The 21,322-nt window shown below is 37.8% G+C and overlaps 1 protein-coding gene across 1 annotated transcript in view; it reads right to left on the bottom strand.

Annotated features, from left to right (window-relative positions):
* LOC104168796 (protein kinase C alpha type) overlaps window positions 1–21,322 on the bottom strand; it is a gene marked incomplete at its 5' end in the record, with an annotated part of 54,750 nt that overhangs the window by 13,076 nt on the left and 20,352 nt on the right. The window contains 5 exons of the mRNA XM_009709508.1: window positions 1,395–1,533; window positions 2,011–2,073; window positions 3,684–3,775; window positions 6,672–6,845; window positions 7,595–7,738. Of these exons, the coding sequence (XP_009707810.1) occupies window positions 1,395–1,533; window positions 2,011–2,073; window positions 3,684–3,775; window positions 6,672–6,845; window positions 7,595–7,738 (612 nt within the window). The remainder of the gene's footprint in view (window positions 1–1,394; window positions 1,534–2,010; window positions 2,074–3,683; window positions 3,776–6,671; window positions 6,846–7,594; window positions 7,739–21,322) is intronic.

The following is a 21,322-nucleotide window of genomic DNA, read 5'->3' on the forward strand; positions in this document are numbered from 1 at the left end:
GTAATATTGGCTTCATTTCTGTTTTGACAGGAGAAAATGAAATACTGCTCTGGCTGTTCTGATACCCTGCTGCAAGCAACAGCAATTTGTGAAAAAACAAGGTTTTATAATACACAATATTTCACTCTGAAAAGCATGAATTAGCAACTGGAAAAAAACAAACTATTTTTCACTCCAATTTCATAGAGATGACAAAATTCACCTTAGACACTAATTTACTTGTCCATGTATAAATCTCCCATATTCCAACAAACATTCAATTACAGCCAGAAACGTTCCAGCCAGAGCTGCCTCTTGCCCAGCACTCAGTGAAAAATTGAGGATCTTGGATCAGGGTACAGCCTCCTGTATTGAATTTGCAGCCAAACAGATCACGGCTCTTGAAAGCTCGGTATGCACAAATAGCAGATTATAATATTGATATATTTGAATCATTTCCAAATCACCACATGTGCTTGTTTTTAATGCTTTATACCTAAACTATTGAGATACAAATCATATCTAGACTAAAAATCTTAACTCTAAGCTCGTATTTATCACAGTGCTTTAAAGTAGAACTGTGCTTCTCAGATCAAATTTTCATTTTAGACCCACTGCAGTTAGGTTTGTCTTTGAATGTGATTTTCAGTGGCTTGAATGCAGCACAGGTATCGCCCAGTCACAGAAAACTCAAGGCAAATTATGGATTTATTATATCAACTCCATTCAAGCCCTGATCTTACAGCTTTGTTCAGGCTTTCAATGACTGGAGCTTTCCTGAGATCAAGAGCAGTAACTCGTGACCATTTGTAAGACATGGCCTGGAAAAGACCAAAGTGGTTTTGCAGGGAGGGCAGCAAAAAGATTCAAGACCTCCAAAGTCCCTTCCCCAAAATCAGTGAGTGGTTCATGATTTCCTGAAAATGCCAGTCAGTCTTTTAAATGTATGTAATTTGTCAGCTGTGTGAACTTCTGGAGAAATACATTAAAGAAGCTATGTTTTCTCCCAATAAAATGTTTGCTGACCTCAACAACCACCTCAACAATGCCCATGAACTCTCTATGACTTCACAAATTGAAGCACAAAGTTTAGTATAATAACTTTTCCAGGCTACAAATTTTAAATCACAAGGTGGTTATCCAGCTTTTTTAGTCTTTTGCTAGTATGAACAAAATCTGAAGCACTGATTTCATAAGTTAGGTTTTCAATCAACTAGATAATTTTTAAAATAGTGAAGTCTTATTGATAACGTTGTATCAGTTCACAAAGTTATTCAATATACCTGCAGAAGTATAAATGGTACCATCCACAGAGTATCCACAGTTACAGCTATCAAAACTTGGTGGTGTGAGATCTGTGTAGTGACAAGTTTCATTTCAGAGACTAAAAGGTTCTTGAAATGTTAAATATTTACCTCTGGTGCAATGTAGTCTGGAGTGCCACAGAAGGTCCTGGTTGTTACTCCATCTAACATATGTTCTTTGCACATTCCAAAATCAGCAATTTTAATGTGTCCTTCTGAATCCAACATCACATTATCTAATTTCAGATCTCTATGAAGAATCACAGTAATTTAATGTTAATGTTTAGGATCAACTAGGGCCAAGTTAACTACTTCTGAGTCTAGGTGAGGAGTACGTGTAGCTATTTGGGGGGCGGAGGAGAGAGGGCTGCACATGCGTGGCAGTCCACAGTCCGGACGGAGCTGGGCATCTCACTGCAGATACGTAAGAATGACCATAAGCCCTGAAATTGGACAATTAACAAAGAGATGGCTGTATATGACCACGAGCACACTCACTCTTTTATATTTTCAAGAGTTTTCACTTGAGTCAGGCAGAGCACAGACATCAAAAGTTCAGGTAAAGCAGTAGCTTTGGTTTCAAGCACACCAGCACCAACACAACAAAAAGAACACTACAGTGATTGTTTTTTATAAAATGTTTAAAAATTAACTGAAACGTTAAAGAAACTGATCCTTTTGGGATTTTAAAATAGTTCAGAAATTACTTATGTCAGATTATACTCACCTATAAACAATCCCTCTGTTATGGAGAAAGAATAACCCAACTGAGATCTCAGCTGCGTAGAACCTGTACCAAAAAAACCCCAACAGATTTCTTATTGCTTCATGAATTCCTTCTGACAAAATATTTTGGAAATGCATACTGGTAAAGAATGATAGTATAATAGCATATAAAGTATATAATATATATACAGTGTGTGTATATATTAAAGTATACAAATGTGTATCACAGGAAGATGACATAAAAGACATCTTACTTCCATTTGACTTTAACAGACACATTTTGAGTATTTGATGATAAAATAACACAGAATTAAAAAAAAAATTGAAAATGTCTCCCTAGATCACAGCTGGAGCACGGCATTTTACTGCACTGAACTAACTCTGCCTGCAAAGGTCATTATCTCTAATCACATACCAATCCTGAATTCAGGATGCAGCTCAATTTACACTGCAATTCATGTGGCATGAAATAATTTGCAGAAATAGCATTCCTTTATACAGGCTGCTAATGGATTAATTACATAAAGCTAATTAAAATGATTACCAAATAAAATATAATTTCTGAATGTAGTTAAAATATATATAATATTGATGGATGTTTGAAGCCAGTTGCCGTGGAACTGTGCAAATTATATGCAAGAGGATTATTTAAAGATAAGATCAATTTTTAGGCTAGCATAAGGGAAAGGAAAGCTCAGCTCTGAAACAGTTGATCAGAGGTGTTTCTGAATGTGTGCTGGAAGATGCTCCACAGGCGTAAGCTGTCATAAAGCACCGTAGTTTTCAACGAGTGTTGGCAAGTTACATTAGCTGGGAGTCAAGGATGATCTGACACCATCTAGTTTTATTCAGCAAGTTGTTGAAATTTTGTTCTATATCTCAAATACTTATATTTAGAAGGCCTCTCATTTAAACAGGCCCTGATTACTTAAATCAAAATGAGAAATTATTTTAGTTCAATTCTTAAAACGGTTGGTCACACTTGATTTTAAACTTTTATTGGTAAATGATTTATGAAACACTAATAAATGACGATGCTATAAGCATGACTAAAACGACATTGATGATATTGATGGATCTATTCACATTTGAATATGCTATAGATCATTATCAGTTGCTCACTGATGTCAGATGTATAATTACCTAAAAGGGATCATGTATATTAACAACTTCTAATCATTTATTAACTCCTCACAAATAAAACTATTAAAAAGTAGGATCATAGAAATTCTTATAAACTATATATTGAATTTATCTTGTATAAACTATAATTTATATTGCAGTGCTGAGTCTATTTGTGTTGACTTTCCCTATAACATTAACGCAGACCGAAATGTTCTACTCAATTTTTTGATACTTGCTTTTAAAAACAACACCAGAATACCAAGTAACATCTTTAATCGCCTGTTGCCTTGTTTAAATTCTTATTATTTTTAAAGTAGGCATTGCATGGCTTTGTTCATGTTGTACTTTTGAATAAAAAGGCATAGCTACCTTTGGTCTGTGTGTGCAAACAGCAGTTTTAACATAAACTTCAGCTTTCGGCCTTAAAAAAGAGAATCAAAAAAGACTAGCCTAGACTTCATACTGAACTTGGGAAGAAGAAACCTAATCCTTTTACAGTGTAAAATTAAGATGATGACATAATTTAAATATATAAATGCGAACACTCACACTGCTTGTGGCTCCTTAAATTTTCCTACTTGCTGAATGTGATACATGAGATCACCACCATTCACGTACTCCATAACAAAATACAGACGGTCCTAGGATAAAGTATTAAAGATGCACATAAATACATTACAGAAAATATTAGATATGCATTGATCAGCAAAAAAGTCACTAATGTGTTATTATAAAGCTTTAAAGATTATTAGGACCGGTTGTACATTCTGGCAAAATTGACACATCAGGAAATGGAAGTGGAATGTTTTGTAAAACCTGAAAGAGTAAACGACTGATGAGATCTGTCTAGAGTTGTCAGTTTTAGTGATGCACTTTTATATATTATTTGTCTACAATGGTTCCCATCATTATTCACATATAATTCTGCCTGAAAAATCTGCCCCTCTAAAAATAAATTTAAAAAAAGAAAATTAAAGATGGTTAAAAATTCATGCTTTGAGGCCATTTCTAATCCTTTCTAATAAGTTTTCCTTTGGAAGATGGGAGGTACTAAAAATATTTTTTTTTTGATTATTAAAAAGAGGCAAGAAGAAAAGTAATTGCAGGGTTTACAAAAGTATCTGGAACCTTTACAAGTGACACTAAATTAATTTCTCGTAGGCACATATTTCAGCTAGAGGAAGATGGCAATGAAGTATTTTGGAGGGAGATTTTTCTTACACAGCGAGGACTTTTAAAGGCCACATCCAGGTATCTCAAATCAAACATTACCACAACATCTTTGAGTGCACTTAAGCAGTATTTTCCCACCTGGTGACCTTCTGACAACAAGAGTTAAAACTGTAGGTCTGTCCCCCAGTTTTCAGAGAACTAAAACTGAACTCTTCCAAGTGACTTCAGTAAGAAATCTTTGTTTACACCCTACAAACATCTTTGATTTAAGGTGGATGATTTTGACCACCTAATATTAAAAATTCTGGTGGACAACATTATAGCAAGCTTACTATCTGTAGTCATAACATGATCCAGACAGCATACAAGACGCATTAATAGTCTTCCTCCTAATTATAGAAGACATATTTTTGGCTTCCTCAGATTTTCCTTTAGACATTTTGGAGAGAATCATTATCCTAAAGTATTTGCAGAAAGGTTCTGATCCAATATTCTGATGGGAAAGAGGCTAATTACTAACATGCTCTAGTTCAATCTCTTTCCTTCAGCATTGATTGAAAGTCTCCAATCGTTCAGAAACTAAGATTTTCAAACATTAACATACATTTAAAAACTGTGATTTCCTAAGCTGGGTCCAACAGACAAGCCAAAGGCAAAATGTTTAATTGGCCAGACCGGATTTATAAAAATTTGATTTCTGTATAACTTGTCTTATTGTAAAATCCATGGCAATAGAAGCCTGCATCTAATAGTACTAACCAAGATTTACCGATTTTTCCTGTGGTCACAGTTTATGCCTCCTCCTTCATATACAATTTCTCATTTTTGTAGCTAATATTAATCCTCCAGAATATTTCATAGCACCAAACGCAAACTACTCAACATTTTGGAAAACATGAAGTAAATTAGGCAACGATGTTAATGATTTATCTAGGCTTTTTGTAGCTCCATTGCTCTTGTACATGATAAGACCAAAAAATTATACTGTAAATACTAAAAAAACCAACTTTTTTCTTCCCTTCCTCTTAGACGGAAATCACTAGGCATTTGTACTTCTTAGATTTTACATTTAAAACATAGTTGCTCAAAAGAAAGGTAAGATTAAACGAAGTGATTTTTCATTTACTGATGACACTAAGCTTTTTGGCTACTAATGAAGTTATATAAAGATAAAGAATTAGAGGGAGATAGAAGTCTATTTCTCACTAGGACCTCTCTTATCTTATTACAACAATCTTCATATTGTAAGTAGAGGCAAGAAAAATATTTTAGAAAGCAAGAATTGCCAAGCGCAATAGTTCCCAGATTCATGTTTTACTGTGATTAATTATGTCTGCAAATCTATTGCAGTCAGGTCATTTTCTGCTCAGAGATTAGGAGACATTAAACTGAGTTTGAAAATGCCTCTAACAATGCAGACAATTATGCTATGAAATAGTGACGGGATGACGTGGCTTGTTTGTGGAATATTACAATGTTATTACTTCAAACTAACTGCCTGTTGTTTGTTCGTTTGTTTTCAGATTAAAAACCATCAACAACATGAGAGGTAAAAGATATGGAATAGTCGAGTGGAAAAACAACATACATCCTTTCGTTGCCCCATTAAGTGACAACCCAGCCCCAGGGCACTAGTTCAAGGCCATTGTCACAAGATGGCTAAAAGGTGAGACAAGAAGAGCCCTGATTTCTTGTGAATAAAGACCTCTACCCAGCATGGAACATCTGGAGCCAGTTCACAAGTGTCAGGGTGTAATCATGCCTACTCCGAAAACCAAAAGCACACTGAGCACCGACTGTCTACCACGCAGCTTTCCATGTCATCCAATAGACCAGTATGGTGCCACTGGATTGTCAGATCCATCCTGCAATCTGACTCTGGGAGTTGTGTTGCAATGTGATGGGGAAATGTCCACTTCACATATTTACAAGGAAGGAAGAAAAAAACCCAATTTTTTGGGGGTACTTTCCTCTGTGCCAGGGTTGCTAGAAAACTAAATTAAATCCATCAACATTGATTCATGACTAGTCACCTCATGATATAATAGCACTCAGATCCTTAAAAGTATTTAGGAACCTTTGGGAATCTAGGCTTAAGGCTCCGACTTAGCAAAGCATATATTAAATTTATGAATTATCACACTAGTCTGTTTGAATTACTGTATGAAGACAAATCTTTAAACCTAGGTTTTATATTTAAAATACAAGGGGTAATCACATGCAATATCTCTTTCTTCCCCATTTTCTATGTGCAGAAGCTATGATATATAGGTTGGATGATAATAAATGTTACTGAACTGATAAATTCCATTATGATGTAGTATGGAAAACATCAGGGTGGCAAGAAAGACAGAGCTTACGTACAACTGTTTGGAAACAAGAGTGAAGCTGTGTAAGGAACGGTGGCTTATCTTGCAATGCCAGGACTCGTTTTTCAACCATCGTACATTCAACATCATCATCCTGAATCACCACATCTTTTTTCAGTATTTTGATTGCATAGAGCTCCTCTGTCCCCTTCCTGTCTGCCAGCATCACCTGCACAAAGAGAAACAACAGGGTGAAAATCTTCTTACCTGCCAAGGAGGGAAGGTGACTCATATGTCTGAAGATTTGTATAGACGGCAAACCAGCTTTTCCTTTTATTGCTATAGACTAACTTGATCAAAACTCCAAAAATATCATCATTACTCACCCACTGCAATGAGCTGTACCAGTCATTTCAGACAAAGCCTGTGCCAAAACCCTCTGGTTAATCGCAGGCACATTGCCAAAGGGCTGATAAAATGCTAAGTCCCAGGGGACTTCTTCAGTAAAGGGCACTTTATCACATAAGTGGTTGTTCAAACGGACAGAAAAATAGCAGTCCTTTCTTTCGACTAACAGATTTAAAAAATATATATATACACACTATTCCTGTTTTTTCCCCAATATTCAGCCTTACCAGTGTTGGTGACTTCCAGAACTGGCAGAGTGACCTAGGTAGTAAAGCCAGAAAAGTAGACTTAATTTCCTTGAAACTGCCAAGAAGTGAGGATCTAAAAGTCAGCAACTGTTTCTTACATCCTACCCAACAGTCTGAGGGGTTTTTTTGTTTTCATTTTTTCAAGAAAACTGCCAATCATGACTGAAGCCTGCTAGTCCTTCCATGTTAAGAAATCCTCCCTCAAAAATAGAAAATCCTTTCGACTCTGGATTTTGCTTCTTAGAAAACTATTCATTCATTCTTCCTCAAGAAAAAAAAAAGAAAAAAGAATGTGAGTGGAATAGTTAACAAGAATTCCTACCTTCCCAAAGCTCCCCTTTCCAAGAACCATGAGAAAGTTGAAATCTGTCAGCTTCACCCTGTCCAGATTGTTGGATGGCACACTTGAGTTCTTCTCTTCTGTTGTAGTAATGACTTTGTTACCAGCTGGCCCAAGTTTGGCTTTCTGAAGAACATACACACACATACACACACAAAAATAGGAAAGTAAGGAGAGTAGCCCATTTCCTTGGCAGAATGGATCACTGTGTGAAAGTCAGAATTGGAGATGACCATATCTGAAGTGGCATTCCCAGGAGAAAGGCTGCATAACAAAATTTGCACAGATACAACTTCAAAGACTCATTCCAACAACACTTTTGACATTACTGAGTGAATTAAAGTGGAAAACTGTGTTCATGTATAACCAGATAAAAGCAGATATATTTATCTGGTTAGAAGAGCAAAACCAAAGCAAAAACCAAAGCCAAAGAAAAAAAATCACTTATTTTCATGCCAAAAGCAGGCTTATCTGGTGTTTTTGTCTTGAAATACGAAAAATGTTTTTCAAAAATATCATGCTATAATCTACATAGGGTATTTTAGGACATAAACAGTCTCTTCAATACCTTCTCTTTTAAAATGTAATTCCTGAAGTCACTGCATAGCAAGAGTTAGGAAATCTTTGACATGCATTAAGAAAAATAACCTACATTAAAAAAAACCCCACAACACATGAGAATTAATGCAGATGAACAAGGCCACTTTCAAACTAGCAATACAATCAACTTTGATTTTCAATCAAGTGTTGATCTGGAAAAGGGAGGAAGGGAAACGTTACATACAAAGGCTCTGCCTTGGCAAGACAGTCTGGTTTGCAGAAGGTTGCAACAGCCTCAGTGTTTCGTATGAGACACCATGTAATTGCTCAAGTAAGTTGCATTTCAAATCTCAAAGTTAATAGAAGAGAAAAAAGTAAGACTCACCAAAAGATAATGCAGGCTACAACATAATATCCCTCTTTTTCTCAAAATAATCCCATATACCAGCAGAAGCAAAGCCAAGAAGGTTTCATAACACTTTGGGATGTAAGTGCTTTCCCCTCATCTATCTAGTCTGTTTGTCTGGTAAATAACCTCTAATATGGTTAATTGACTTTGCACCATTGACATATGCTTGACATTTAAGGATAACAACTTTTCTCACTGCACTCCAAAGGACAGTATTTGCAGATTATCACTGTTTTAAAGATAAAAAAAATTATAGAAATTAAAGTTTATTCAAAGTCACACAACAAATCACCTTAAAAGCCTGGCTTGGCATATACTTTTGGCAGCCTTACTGGGAACTGGAAGATACAAAATTTCCTCTCCCCAGACAAGTTTAAAATGATAAGATTGAAAGGAACAACTCGATTCATAGACTCCAGCCCTCTAGTACTGCAGGCAGTAATGTCAAGTAACGCCCTGATAAAATAACCACATGTCACTTGAAAAGCATATTCAGATTGGACGACTCTTCCGGCAACTTTACAAATGCAGAAACTCTTATACCCTGTCAGAGGGATACAAATTTTGGCAGTTTTGATCTGGTTTTATTTTTTTAATTGCAATATAGCTTAAAAAGTGGAATTTCTTCTACCACTATTATTACTTGTTTGCATGAAAGCAGCACTTGGAGATGCTGATCTGGATCATGTGCTGTGCAAACGTTTAGGGAGAGCCAGTCCTGGGCGTCAGCCTAAGTCCCTGATTCTGCAAGGGATGGCTCCTTGGCAGATCCGGCTGCTGGGACAAATCCAGTGTCTGTAATGGAGCTTTTTGTCAGGACAAAGCTCCTTTGAAGGCCACAATACAACACTGAGTCATAAGCAAAACAAGTAAAAAAAAGAAAAATCCTAATATCCTTTATTTGTACAAGATGAAGATATGGTTTAAAAGAGCCACTGTGCCAGCCATGTCTTTGTGATGCTCTTGCATATGGGATCTCAGATAAAAGATCCTGCTCTTCCAATACAAGAAGCAATTTCAATATCCGCCTTTTCACCAAGTAACGGAGATCCAAATCAGGCACTGAATGGAAAACACTACCTCTATTTCTTATACTTCAAACCCACTGGGTAGGTCATTGGCAGCCTGTTTGAAAAACATATCATTCGAAACAACAAATCAAATTTTGTTCCAAGGTCGTTTGTTTCTTTGGGTACAAGCCTGCGGTGCAGGCAGGGAGTGCTTTCTGCGGTGCTGCACTCCCAGGCTGGGGGGTTAACAGCACTTCTCCCAGAAGAAACGCGTGGCAGGTTCCCCAGCAAGCTCCTGTGCTCTCTGCCGGCTCCCAGAGCTGAAAGCACCGCGTCGGCTCGGATCAAACACACGCGAGATGAAATTGTCAGGATCTGAAGGCGGTATCTTAAAATAATATTAGAGAACCAAGCCAAGGCTTCTCTGCACCCTTGTAAGAAAATGCTTAGATTCAATAAGCAACAGAGACATGCTCCTCTTACTTCCATTTTTTATCTTTTTAAAATCAGATGTCACTCTCAGTTTGATAATTTCTTTTTTTTCATATGGTAGATTTTTAAGGAGAACATCGGTTCAGTCAGGTGGGTTTCTGTGCCATCTGCTCCACGTAGACAGCTAACACAGGCAGGAGCTTATCGGACTGACTTAGCTGTGAGCGATCGGTGTTGACGGGAAGCTGACAGTCCTGGTTATCGCATCGCTAGCGCTGAGCTGTCTCGCTGCTGCGTTAGGCCGTACACTGGTACGTGTAAACACAGAACCCTGTTGTAAACTGCGTGAAAGAAAATGCAGGAACATGGCATCGACGAAATGCTGGAGAAAAACCAGGCTGACCCAACAAAAGCACATGGACCCAAGTGGAATGGCCTAATGACTTTAGTATATTATCATAACCTTATCAAAGGCCCGTATTTTCCTTCAGCTAGGCCACTGACCATTTGTTCATGAGAATGATGAAAAAAGTTTTTCACATTTAGCACGTGAATTCTTTTTACTGCTTTTTGGCTTAAGGTCCTAGTGAAAATACAGTGGGAATTTCAAAGCTGGCAAAGATGTACTGGGAGAAAGAAAAAAAGGAAACAATAATAATCCATACTAAAACATTTCACAGATGATCCATTAAGAGCTTCCCAAAATACTACTACAACATGTTTCAATTACAACATAGCCTCAGGCGTATCACTTTGTCTCCTTCTTACTACTATTTAGAAACAATTTCTAGAGCTACAGAAACAAAATTAGGCTACGGGCATGGAAGAAAAATTAGATAAACATAGTGCCACCAAGTGCTACCAAGTTTTTGATGGGGCAGTAAGACCTCTTTATGAACTAAACCCTGAAAGATCTAGTACTTATTACCCGCCTTCAAGAATTAGCTGCTGTGTAGATTCCATATTATTCAATTCATCCTGAAGTACAAACCTAAACCAAAACATCTCTTATAAACTTCATGGAAGTTTCTACACTCAACAGAAATGTCACAGTTCATCATTAATAATTGATGTTGATGAATTTAAGGAAAGCCTTTAACCTTGCCTTAACTTGACCCAGAATATGGGGCAAGACAAAACTATTTCAGAAACTCAACTAACGATTTCTGGTCATGACTAAAGGATTAGGAGGATATCTTCAAGTATAAAAATTGCTTTACATTAAACTACAGAAAATCTACAAAGTGCATGAATGTTGTGCCTTATCACAAGCAATGGATGAAGATACAGGGAAAGATGCATTTGCTTACAAGATTTAGTAAAGATTTGGAGAAAATGCACCTGAAACATGGTGGGCTCAGTGTGCATGTGGAGAAGACCTCATCCGCTCATATGCTGTGGTCATTTCTGCAGGGTTTCTGGCATCTGAGTGGGCCTTCATCTCACTCTCTGGTTGAATATTTAGTTGGCCATGCTCATCAGAGTTGTTTAATGACATTATATGCAATGCGATGACTTGCAAACTTTCTTCATGTACAGCAATGTTAATTTCTTGCTATGACCCACATGGGAAATAACTTGCTGAACATGTATCTTGCTAGAAAAACACTTTTCCTCAGCCTTTTGGATACCTCAACATGTGGGACATTTTTTCACATAAGGAACAATTTATATATTTCAGATACTTCAGATAGGGAACTACAAACTAAACTGCTGTTAAAATACAGTTAAGGTAAGGAGCAGAATAAAAATAAATATAAAAGAGAAAATGTTACATTACTGATGCATTGCCCATGATTAATGGTTTTACTGTTTATTAGAAGAGAAGAAAAGCTATTTGAGGCTTATGCTCTGTTAAGGCCAACTTAAGCACTAAAAATAGGACAGATACTGGATAGAAGTGATTTCCAGAGCTCCTGGGAATGCTGTTTCAACATCAGGACTAATCACAGAGGAACAAAGAGACCCAGGGCTCTCTTGGATAGATAAACTGTGTGTAAGGAGAGCAATTTGTGATTAGAGCTTTACGTACACAAAACTGAAGAGCAGGGCATTGGACCTCAGAGACCGACACAGGCCAAGGCACCCAGATGTGATACCACAGACAGACGTCTTGTTCCTTAAAGCTGACATTGTTAAATGGTGTCCAGATCTTTCTGGATCTTGCACAGAGCCATCATTTTCTCTTCAAGCTCTGGCTTTATAAACAGTCCAAGAAATGCATTTTCTCAGGTATATATCTAAACAAACTCAGTTTCTTGAAGAGGAGCAGTCTTTCTTACAGTTGGATATGGCTAGCAAAAAGGAACAACATGGAAAACACCCGGACCAGATAGAGGGGCAGACCTGAAAGGAAGAGGAGCTAACCCAGATCACAGCCTACTGGTTGCTGTCTTAGAGGAAAGCGTATCTCATAAAAAGCATTTCTAACAGATTTACTTCAAATGTTCTGTATTATTTTGGGAACTACTCAGTCTTACAGCATCACAAATATCCCAGTTTAAACCATTTCATTGATTTGGGTTTTTTTCACAATAGCAGGAATACCTTAGCTTGCTTAAAATTGTCCACAAATTCTTTTACAATGAAGAACTACTTTTATTCAGATTAGTCTAATGTAGGGTCCAATGACCGGTAATACTTATAAATCTTCTCTTACCAGTTGTAGAGGCAGAGCACAAAAACGAGTATTCTAATTTCTGTGTATCCACAGCCAGCTACAGCGTTTGTTAGTGTATTCTCATAAGGTCAAGAACAGGAAACATTTTAACATGCTCTCACCACAAGTTTTATATCTGATATGCCTTGAATATTGCAGAGAGAAAATGCCATGCAACTAACATGCTTTTCCAAATTCCTGGAGCAAAAACAGTTTCGCAACTGCAGAAGGGACATAAATTCAAATGATTCTTAAAAGCTTATTGGAAAAGAGCAATGATACTTTGCCTCTTCCTGTCATGACTAAAGTTGAAAATAGCAGAATCGTACCTGAATCTACATTTATTTTTTATGGATATTAAAACTTGCTGAAGTTGAAGATGGCACTCTAGGTCCTGGATTAATTTTCAATTCACATTCACACTGCTTGGCTTAATATCTTTGATAAAAATACAATATTGTTACAATGAAGCCAACTTGCAGCAAACAAGCCAGAAAAACAGTCTGTTAATTAGTCTGCCCTGGCAGCAGAGGAGTTAATCTTAAAGGAAAACAAGACATGCACATCATCTTACTTCCTCCGGTTTGGACGCACCTTATCTCGGCCAGTTCTTTTACCCTGAAACCACAGGTGAGACATACTTTATATATTTAGCCCAAATTCAGTTCTCCATGGAGTGTTACAGAAGTTACAGTGTGTTACACTGGAGAGTCTCTTGGAATTTGGTATGCACTTTTTAGAAAAAGATATCTCAGGCTTTGCAGTAAAAATGCTTTCAAGTTTTTTTTAATCTAAGTGTAACAATTGTTCTTTTAATTAGATCTGAAGAAAAAAAAAAGTCTTCTCCAAAACCTAATGAGAACTGTGATACAAAGAAGAAAAAGAAGTGATTTAGGGAATAGTAATCCATTATTGCACTAAATTTTCAATCGCAGCAAATGTTCTCATTGAGACCTTTCAAAACTTACTTTCTGATTTTTTACTGTGAAGACAATCTAACAGGACAAAACAACAAATCTCGACATTGCCTCTTCTGCCCTCCAGTTATTATCTATAGCTCAGAAACTTAAGAATTACAGAGCAAAAATGAATCAGTCATTTTTCTCATTAGACAATAAATAAATAAAATTTGTGAAGAATTAAAACCAAAAAAATCTACACAATTCACATTCCTACCCTCAGTCTCTTTAGGGCAATGAGCTACATATCATGATGTTAGTGCTTTTGACACCTTGCACCGCTCACCTTCACTGTTTCTCCTCTGTTGCTGTTTGCAACATTCAGCTGGGTAAGATTGGCTTTGCCCCATATGGAAAGTCAACACTGGGTCCCAAAACTGCCCAGCCTTGCAGCCACACCCCATCACCCTTCGAGCACAGCTTCAGAAGGGAGAAACCCACATCATTTCCCATGAAAAAATACTCAAGCCAACAAAAGGCCTTGCGACGTACAGCTCACTAGAAGATGTATTTCTGGGTTGTCAAGGCAACCCGCTCTTAGCAAGTTCACAGATGCCCAGCGAGGAGATCTATTGGTAACAAATTTTCAAGAGGAGAAAGTGATAAATGAAAAAATATTTAACAACAAGGACAAATTCCCATCACATGTGCAGATGTATATACACATACAGCACATGCAACTTCTGTTTGGAAAGAGCACACTTTCCGCCACATTCCATCCATTAGTCATTGGCTCCACTGACACCCACCGGGAAAAGAAACGGAGAGCTTTGCTCCCGGCAGCTGAGCCTCCTCGAGACTCACAGCTCTGCTTCGCATTGCACACCAGCATCCTCTCCCCTCCTCTAGAGGAGGTTCCAACTAGCACCGACTGCTTTGCCCATGCAGTTGCATTCAGCTGTAGACAGCAAACGAATGATGGAACAACAGAGAGCAGCACCGGCTTCAGTCTCCATTGCAAAAAAATCACAATTTTGATAGCATGAGGGTCAGCAGTCTCAGGACTGACTGAGCAGGCTTTATCTCAGGTCCCAAGACTTTCTTGACATCTGTGGAGCAAGGCATGTCCTCTTGCCACGATTCAATCCCTCTGCAAAACTCTAACAAACAAAATCCCTGCTTCTCACACCGCAACAAGTTCTCACCAGTTCTTTGCTAGACCCCAGCATGCTCTTCAAATGTCACCGGGTGACAGAACAAGCCATCTCACCCTAGTCCACCTTGTTCCCAAGGTTTCTGTTCCTAATTCTTAAATTAACCCAAAGGCATAGCAGAGCTGCAGGTAACACTCTGCATATCGCTTAAAGAAATGGCAAAATGGGTGGTGAGAAGCGAGGAGAGGAACAGCCTGAATAGCAACGTTCCCGTTTCACTACTACAGCCCAGGAGGCTTTGGCTGCAAGTGTGACATTAACGCCCTGTTACGGCTGTCGCTGCCTGGTCTCCACACAGGGAGCATCAGAGGAGCTCAGATCTCCGACAAACCATAGAAGGTGGCAACGACAGAACTGGCAAAACTCATACTAAGGATGTAAAAAGGAGAAACTGGACTAATTTATCCAAGTCTCAAGGAAGGACAAAAAGCCGTATTCAGGTTTGCAGTCACGAAAGCTCAGTGGGGACTTTGATCAACAGGTTGAGCCATTAGCAGGCCTTTAATAAAGTAAATAAATTCAATAAATTTCAAGTCAAAATCTGGAGGGAAAAAACCTCCCATTCACTGAAATGTTCTCCATCATTGTGGCAGCTTGTTTCTTACAATATTGCATTTCCAATTCCATGTAATTATAGATGCTATGAAGGACTATCGATTTCCTAGTTTATACAACTTAATTATCAGGATGCTGAGAATTTGAAAGAAGAAAAGTCCATTTCTAAGCCCCAACAAGACCTAATACTTCACCAGACTGAGTTCCAAGCTTAATACCATAACCTAATGCAAGCTTATAATTCATTAGCTGAGAGTTTTGTAGTCATGGAAACACAGAAAAAAGAAAGTGAGAGCCTAAGCTCTGGATGATTTAGCAGCCCAGCAGCTCTAACCGGAGAGGGGACGGCACGAGCGTTACATCTTGGTCCAGCCTGAGCTCCTGGCCTTCCTGTTGCAAGTCAGCAGAGGGAAGGAACCTCCTTGGCCATTTTACCTGTCTCCCCACGAAACATGCGCTGAGCAACCTGGGGAGATGCTTTTGCACTAAATTTCCTGTGAAACAGAACAAAAGACATAGTCTCTGGCTCTTGTGCTTCTTTCCTTGGCTTGACAAATGCCTACAAAGGCGGCGGCAAACGTGGCTTTTTCCCATCTTACTGTGCACTCTCACTGATTCTTATACGTTCCTTTCAAGAACAAATTAACTAATGAACTAAATCACAGATATGTATTGCACTAATGAATGTACATGCACATGTTTATCCATACAGAAAGGAGCAGGTTTGGATTAGACTGCAGCAGACCGAAGATGCCTACCCAAGACATTGCAACACAGCAAGACACACCCGTAGTAGGGAGATGCACTGTACTGCGGACGCTATCAAGGAGTCACAAGGTTTACACAGATCCTTTTTCAGCCATGTATTCCTTGGTGAAATTACATTCTAGCAAGACTTCTTTGCAGCAAGGAGAACACTGAAAATACGCAAACAGGCAGAAAGCTGTTTATCTGCACTCTTACATATATTTTCACGACGGCAATGCCACTATGGTGAACTACAATGTAATTAGTAAAAAATGCAATATGTAAACATGAAAATGCATTTTTACTTCAATAGCTAAAAACATTATTGAAAAAATAGCTAGGAAAAAAATTTTTATCATTCCCATTACTAGTAAACAGGCATGAAGGCAAACAGGATGTTTCATAAAAATATAAATGGGGAGGGTGATAAAACTCCACCTGGGAGTTAAATATGGACTATGTTATATCTTTAGTTTACTTTTCTGCTCATTTCCTCTCCTCTTCCCCTTAAACTTGTGTCATATTTACCCTTTTGGTTAGTAAATTTATTTAAAGGATTTGCTTGAAAAAAAAAAAAAATTGGGCCATATAGGAAAAGGATTAGAAGGCCTTTTTGCAGAAAGCATGTCCAAGAACACAGGAAACCCACTCCCGAAGTGCACCCACATGCTGTACTGCTTTGCTCATCATGTAGGAATGATGATATCAGAGTGTCCATCAATTATTTTGGGTTCCAAATAACAGAAGAGAAAGCCTCGATTTCCTCAAATTCTGGATGATGAGTAAAACTGAGTTATTTTGTCTGATCCCACCAGGAGCTGTGTGTTTGGAACCCGTGCCTCTTCCAACCTTGCAGGTTCACAAAATTCATGAGATAATTCTACTTGGTGACTCAGAGATTTCCGTGGAGGTCCATTTCTCTCACCTAGCACATGAAGCTGAGCATGATAGAGGCAGAAAGGACGTAATTACAGCATTCATGAGGTACCCGAAGGTAGAGATGAACTGAGCAATATAAAGCTGAGCAGAGGCAGTACTTGAGTCTACAGCTGCAAATTACTGCATATTTTGATTAGAGGAAAAATCACCCTCAGTGCCAGTTAAAAATCTTGACTAAAGGGCGGTCTGAAAAACGTTATAGTGAATTTGATGAAAACAGCAGTTTCATTTAACAGGTGTGTATCTCTCTGAAGACATCCAGACAAACACCTTGCAATACTCCGCTCCCTTCAGGACGTGTGCTGGAGAGAGTGTCGCTCCGGGAGCTGTTCCGCGGTCTCCGCTGACCCCTGGCGGTTCCTCACTCCGAGGAGAAACGATCCGCCCAAGCTCAACCGTCCGTTAAATAGATGTCTCCTCAGGGTAAAGGCAGGGACAGAATGCTAAAGGACGACACCCCAGTTTAATATACCATACAGCATCTCAGCAGAGCTGCGTATTCTGGGGCGTTTATAATCACATTCCCTACTCAATTTTTTTTTTTACTTTTTTGTGTTGCTGTATAGAAGTTACAACTGTATGAGATACTTGAGCACATGACTTTTAAATAAATCCCAAACTTGCCAGGCACAAGATTAAGGTTATCATATCCCCGAGAAAATGCAGACGATTAAGCCAAATGACTACGAAAGAGAGTAATTTGAAAAGGGATGTATCTGTCCTAAGAACAGGAGTTTCAGGGGATATCGCCCTGGACAACGGATGTCTGGCTGTGAGCAGTGAAATCTAGAGAGGGAAGAGTTTCCAGTTACGCATTTGGCACTGTCAACATGTTTAATCTGTTTAATAATCCTGTGGCCACCTGAGTCTACTTTGTTTTCTGCCTTTATTGCCAAATACACTATCCTCTGCAACAGAGCAGTGTCTAACCAGCTGAAATGTAATTAAAGAGGCTGCCTAGGAATAACATTCAAGAATTCTTGCAGAAATATCCTGTGGTAGTGGTAATAAAAAACCCAAACAACAAATACGATGCTAGAACAGCAAATCCCTGAGTGTCAAAATAAGAATTGCTTTTATATATGCGCCTTCATTTCTTAATTATGCAAATTACTGCTAGTTTTCAATAATAAAAAAGAGTGTAGAAGTTGCTTTTAAGCATAAAACTCACTTCAATATAGAAAAAAAAAATCTGTTCTAAAATAATCTTTAAGGATTTCATTCCTACCTGATCTTAGTGCAAATCCCTGCAATCAAACACCACAGCCATGATAAGCTGCAGACCAGGACCGACTTTAAAACCTTGGGACTCTGTACCCAAGTCTTAACATGCCATAAAATTATTTAACGCACAGAAACATGCATACACAAAGATGAAGGTGTTTTCTCCATGATTTTGTGAAAATAAACTATTTAAATATACACTTTGCTGGCAGAAGAAAAGCAGCACAAATGTGCGAACTTTCCCAGTATCTGATAATTTCATAAACACGTATTTACGCTGTTTGACTTTGCTCACAGTGTTTTCAAATTTGCTATGATATTATGAAACCATTTTCGTACATTTTCCTGGTTTCTAGCTCAGAAGTGTTACATTATCCTTAGGAACACAGCCTTCCTTCTTCATCTGCTCCTGCTGTTTCCTTTCAATTCCAGCCTTGTAAACTTGGGAACATAACCTCCCCAGCATTCCCACATAAAGTGATTCCTTACAAAACTATTGCCAAAGACATGCTAATATTACTGATGACTGGCTTGCAGAATGCAGCATGCAGTGTCGCCTCTGAGCTTAGGTTAGTGATGCTGTCACCCTCAGCAGCAAGCAGAACGGGGATTTGTAATAATTTAGAGAGAAAAGACAGATAGTAAACAAGGAAGCATTTTTCCCCATGAAAGTAACAGAACTCTTGAGTCTCCTCTTCACATCAGGACAGAGCAACAACTTGCTTTGTTGGAACTCACGTTTATAATTCACAAGGACTAAGCACGAATTTTTCCTATGAAGCAGCAGCTCTTTTTTTAGGTGCACTCCCTATGATGGAAACACAAATTGACCAAGAACTTTTGTCAGTGCACTTCAAGGTCTGGATTTTACAATGAAGTGACAACACGATGTTAGACATAATGTACTTATCCCAGATGCGTTCTTTTCAGGGTAGTTTTTGCTCTGGTTTAAAATACATTTAAACAGAGAAACCTGCAACTTCCCTGCATTAAACAAGTTTCATCAATGAAACCACCATGTGACTTTATTTTCAAATAAGAAGAGGTGTAAAGGATTGAGGAAGGGTAATCCTCTTCTGTACAGGCTTTTCTGAGATAAAGACACCAGATAAAGAATCAAGGTTAAGAAAAAATAAGTTACTGATTGCATGACAAATGATTACTGCATTAGGAAATATTCGGCAATCACAAATGGTCTTATTCTTTGTTTTTCTGGTTCAGCATTAAAACACTTGGTAAAATCTTGCATTAATAATATAAACAACTCCACAAAAATATAATTTGATTTTTAAATTAAGTATTTTAAGCTTTTAACTATAACATAGAAACTGCTCTAGGTCAACTTAAATTGTAAAAATACTATTTTTGAAGATGATAATGGCTTCAATAAACTTAGATTCTTAAAACAGTTTATAGCACAGGAGCTTCAAATTTTAAATTAAATTGTAACTTAACCACTGTATGAAACTGAAAGTGTGATTTGTGTCAGTAACCTTTGCCCTAATAAAGCAAGATAATTTGTTAGAGATACATGCAAATAAAAGTCCACACATGTATGTTCTCAACGCTGATATGTATCTTTTATGGTAATAATTCAGTGATGCGGTGATTAGTGAAAGAAGTAAAATGGGAAGTAAACAGGTGAAATGGTATTTCAGGTATCAGAGCATCTGTGCATATGGGTAATATTGCTTATGATATAGTATACTCCAAATAACACATAGCAATATATGTAGTATATTATATCATAAAACATGCATGCTATATTATATAAATTTATCTATTTAAATATACAGTGAACATGAGCATTGTTTGATCCGTTTAAGTTAAGTTCCATGAGTATCTTTCAAATTAAAGATGCACCATTTTCCATGTGAAGGTGGCATTCATTTAACTAATTCCTTCAAAAGGCAAGGCACACAGCACCTGCTGAGTTTTGATGACCCCTTTTTTGTAAGTAAACTTTTTATCTGGGGAGTACTTTGTGACAAATTATAGATTTATACTTCAATTTTTGTTTTATCCATTAGAAAATCTTAAACTGGGGAAAAAACAAGTGCATCCTTAAAATATGGTGAGAATGAAACTGAATTTAATAAACTTGAAACATTGGTAAAGAGGGTTGTGTGAAGAGAAAGGTGCAGGAGAACATCAAGGAGAAAGCTACCTTGAAGAAGTGGATATTTACATGACAGTCCTGGAAGAGACCGGAAAGGGAGAAACACTGCTTGGTTAGTAAAGGGCTTGCAAAGCAAAGCAACAACAATTAATAGCAGCAGTAAAAAAACAAAGACACAGCAGTGAGAATACAGAAATGGACACATCTGTTATGCACAGAAAAATTACGAGAAAGAAACCGTGGTGTTAATCACCCTAACAGTGAGGAGCACAGAACAGCGTAGCACCATGAAGTACAGATCTTCACGCAACTGCTCTTCAGTGTTAACCTCGGTCTTGTACACACACAGGCTTCATGCAGAAAACATTCCTCGGGTTGTTAAAGCACTGCAATGCACAAAGCTAAATGTATGTACAGAGGTGTGTGGTCTGGGCTCTTACAACTAACGAGCACTGTAGAGGGGCAACAGCACAAAAGTTTGTGGGGTCTTTTTTACCTTGTTTTGAGACACACTTTTAACCTTTATATAAGGGATAAAGAAATCCCTGCTATTAATATGATTTTCTATGTACATTCTTCACCTTAGATCACAACACATAGACTGTGAAAAGCCTTACAGAAATCTCAAGCTGATATGAACTAAGACCAGAGAGGTACGTCATCTGGTTAAGAAATTTCAAGTTCTCTAGCTTCAGATATGCTGAGTGGATGGGAAACCTCCAGATAACTGCATATGGGAATTCCCCATGCCAAACTATAGTATGGAACAGATGGAGTCGTTTAACAGCATCTCTATAATGCTGCAAACTATTCTCTAATGATTAAATATGCACAATTTAAAAATAGGAATGAGTGCCACGGCCAAAAAAAGAAGCTCTTCTTTTTATATCTCTATATACATAACGAGTGTGGATTGATGTGCCAGTGATATTTTGGCTGGTCATGATTTCAGTGTAGCTTAGT

Source organism: Cariama cristata, unplaced genomic scaffold (assembly GCF_000690535.1).
Source record: "Cariama cristata isolate BGI_N322 unplaced genomic scaffold, ASM69053v1 scaffold19501, whole genome shotgun sequence".
Classification (NCBI taxonomy): Eukaryota; Metazoa; Chordata; class Aves; order Cariamiformes; family Cariamidae; genus Cariama; species Cariama cristata.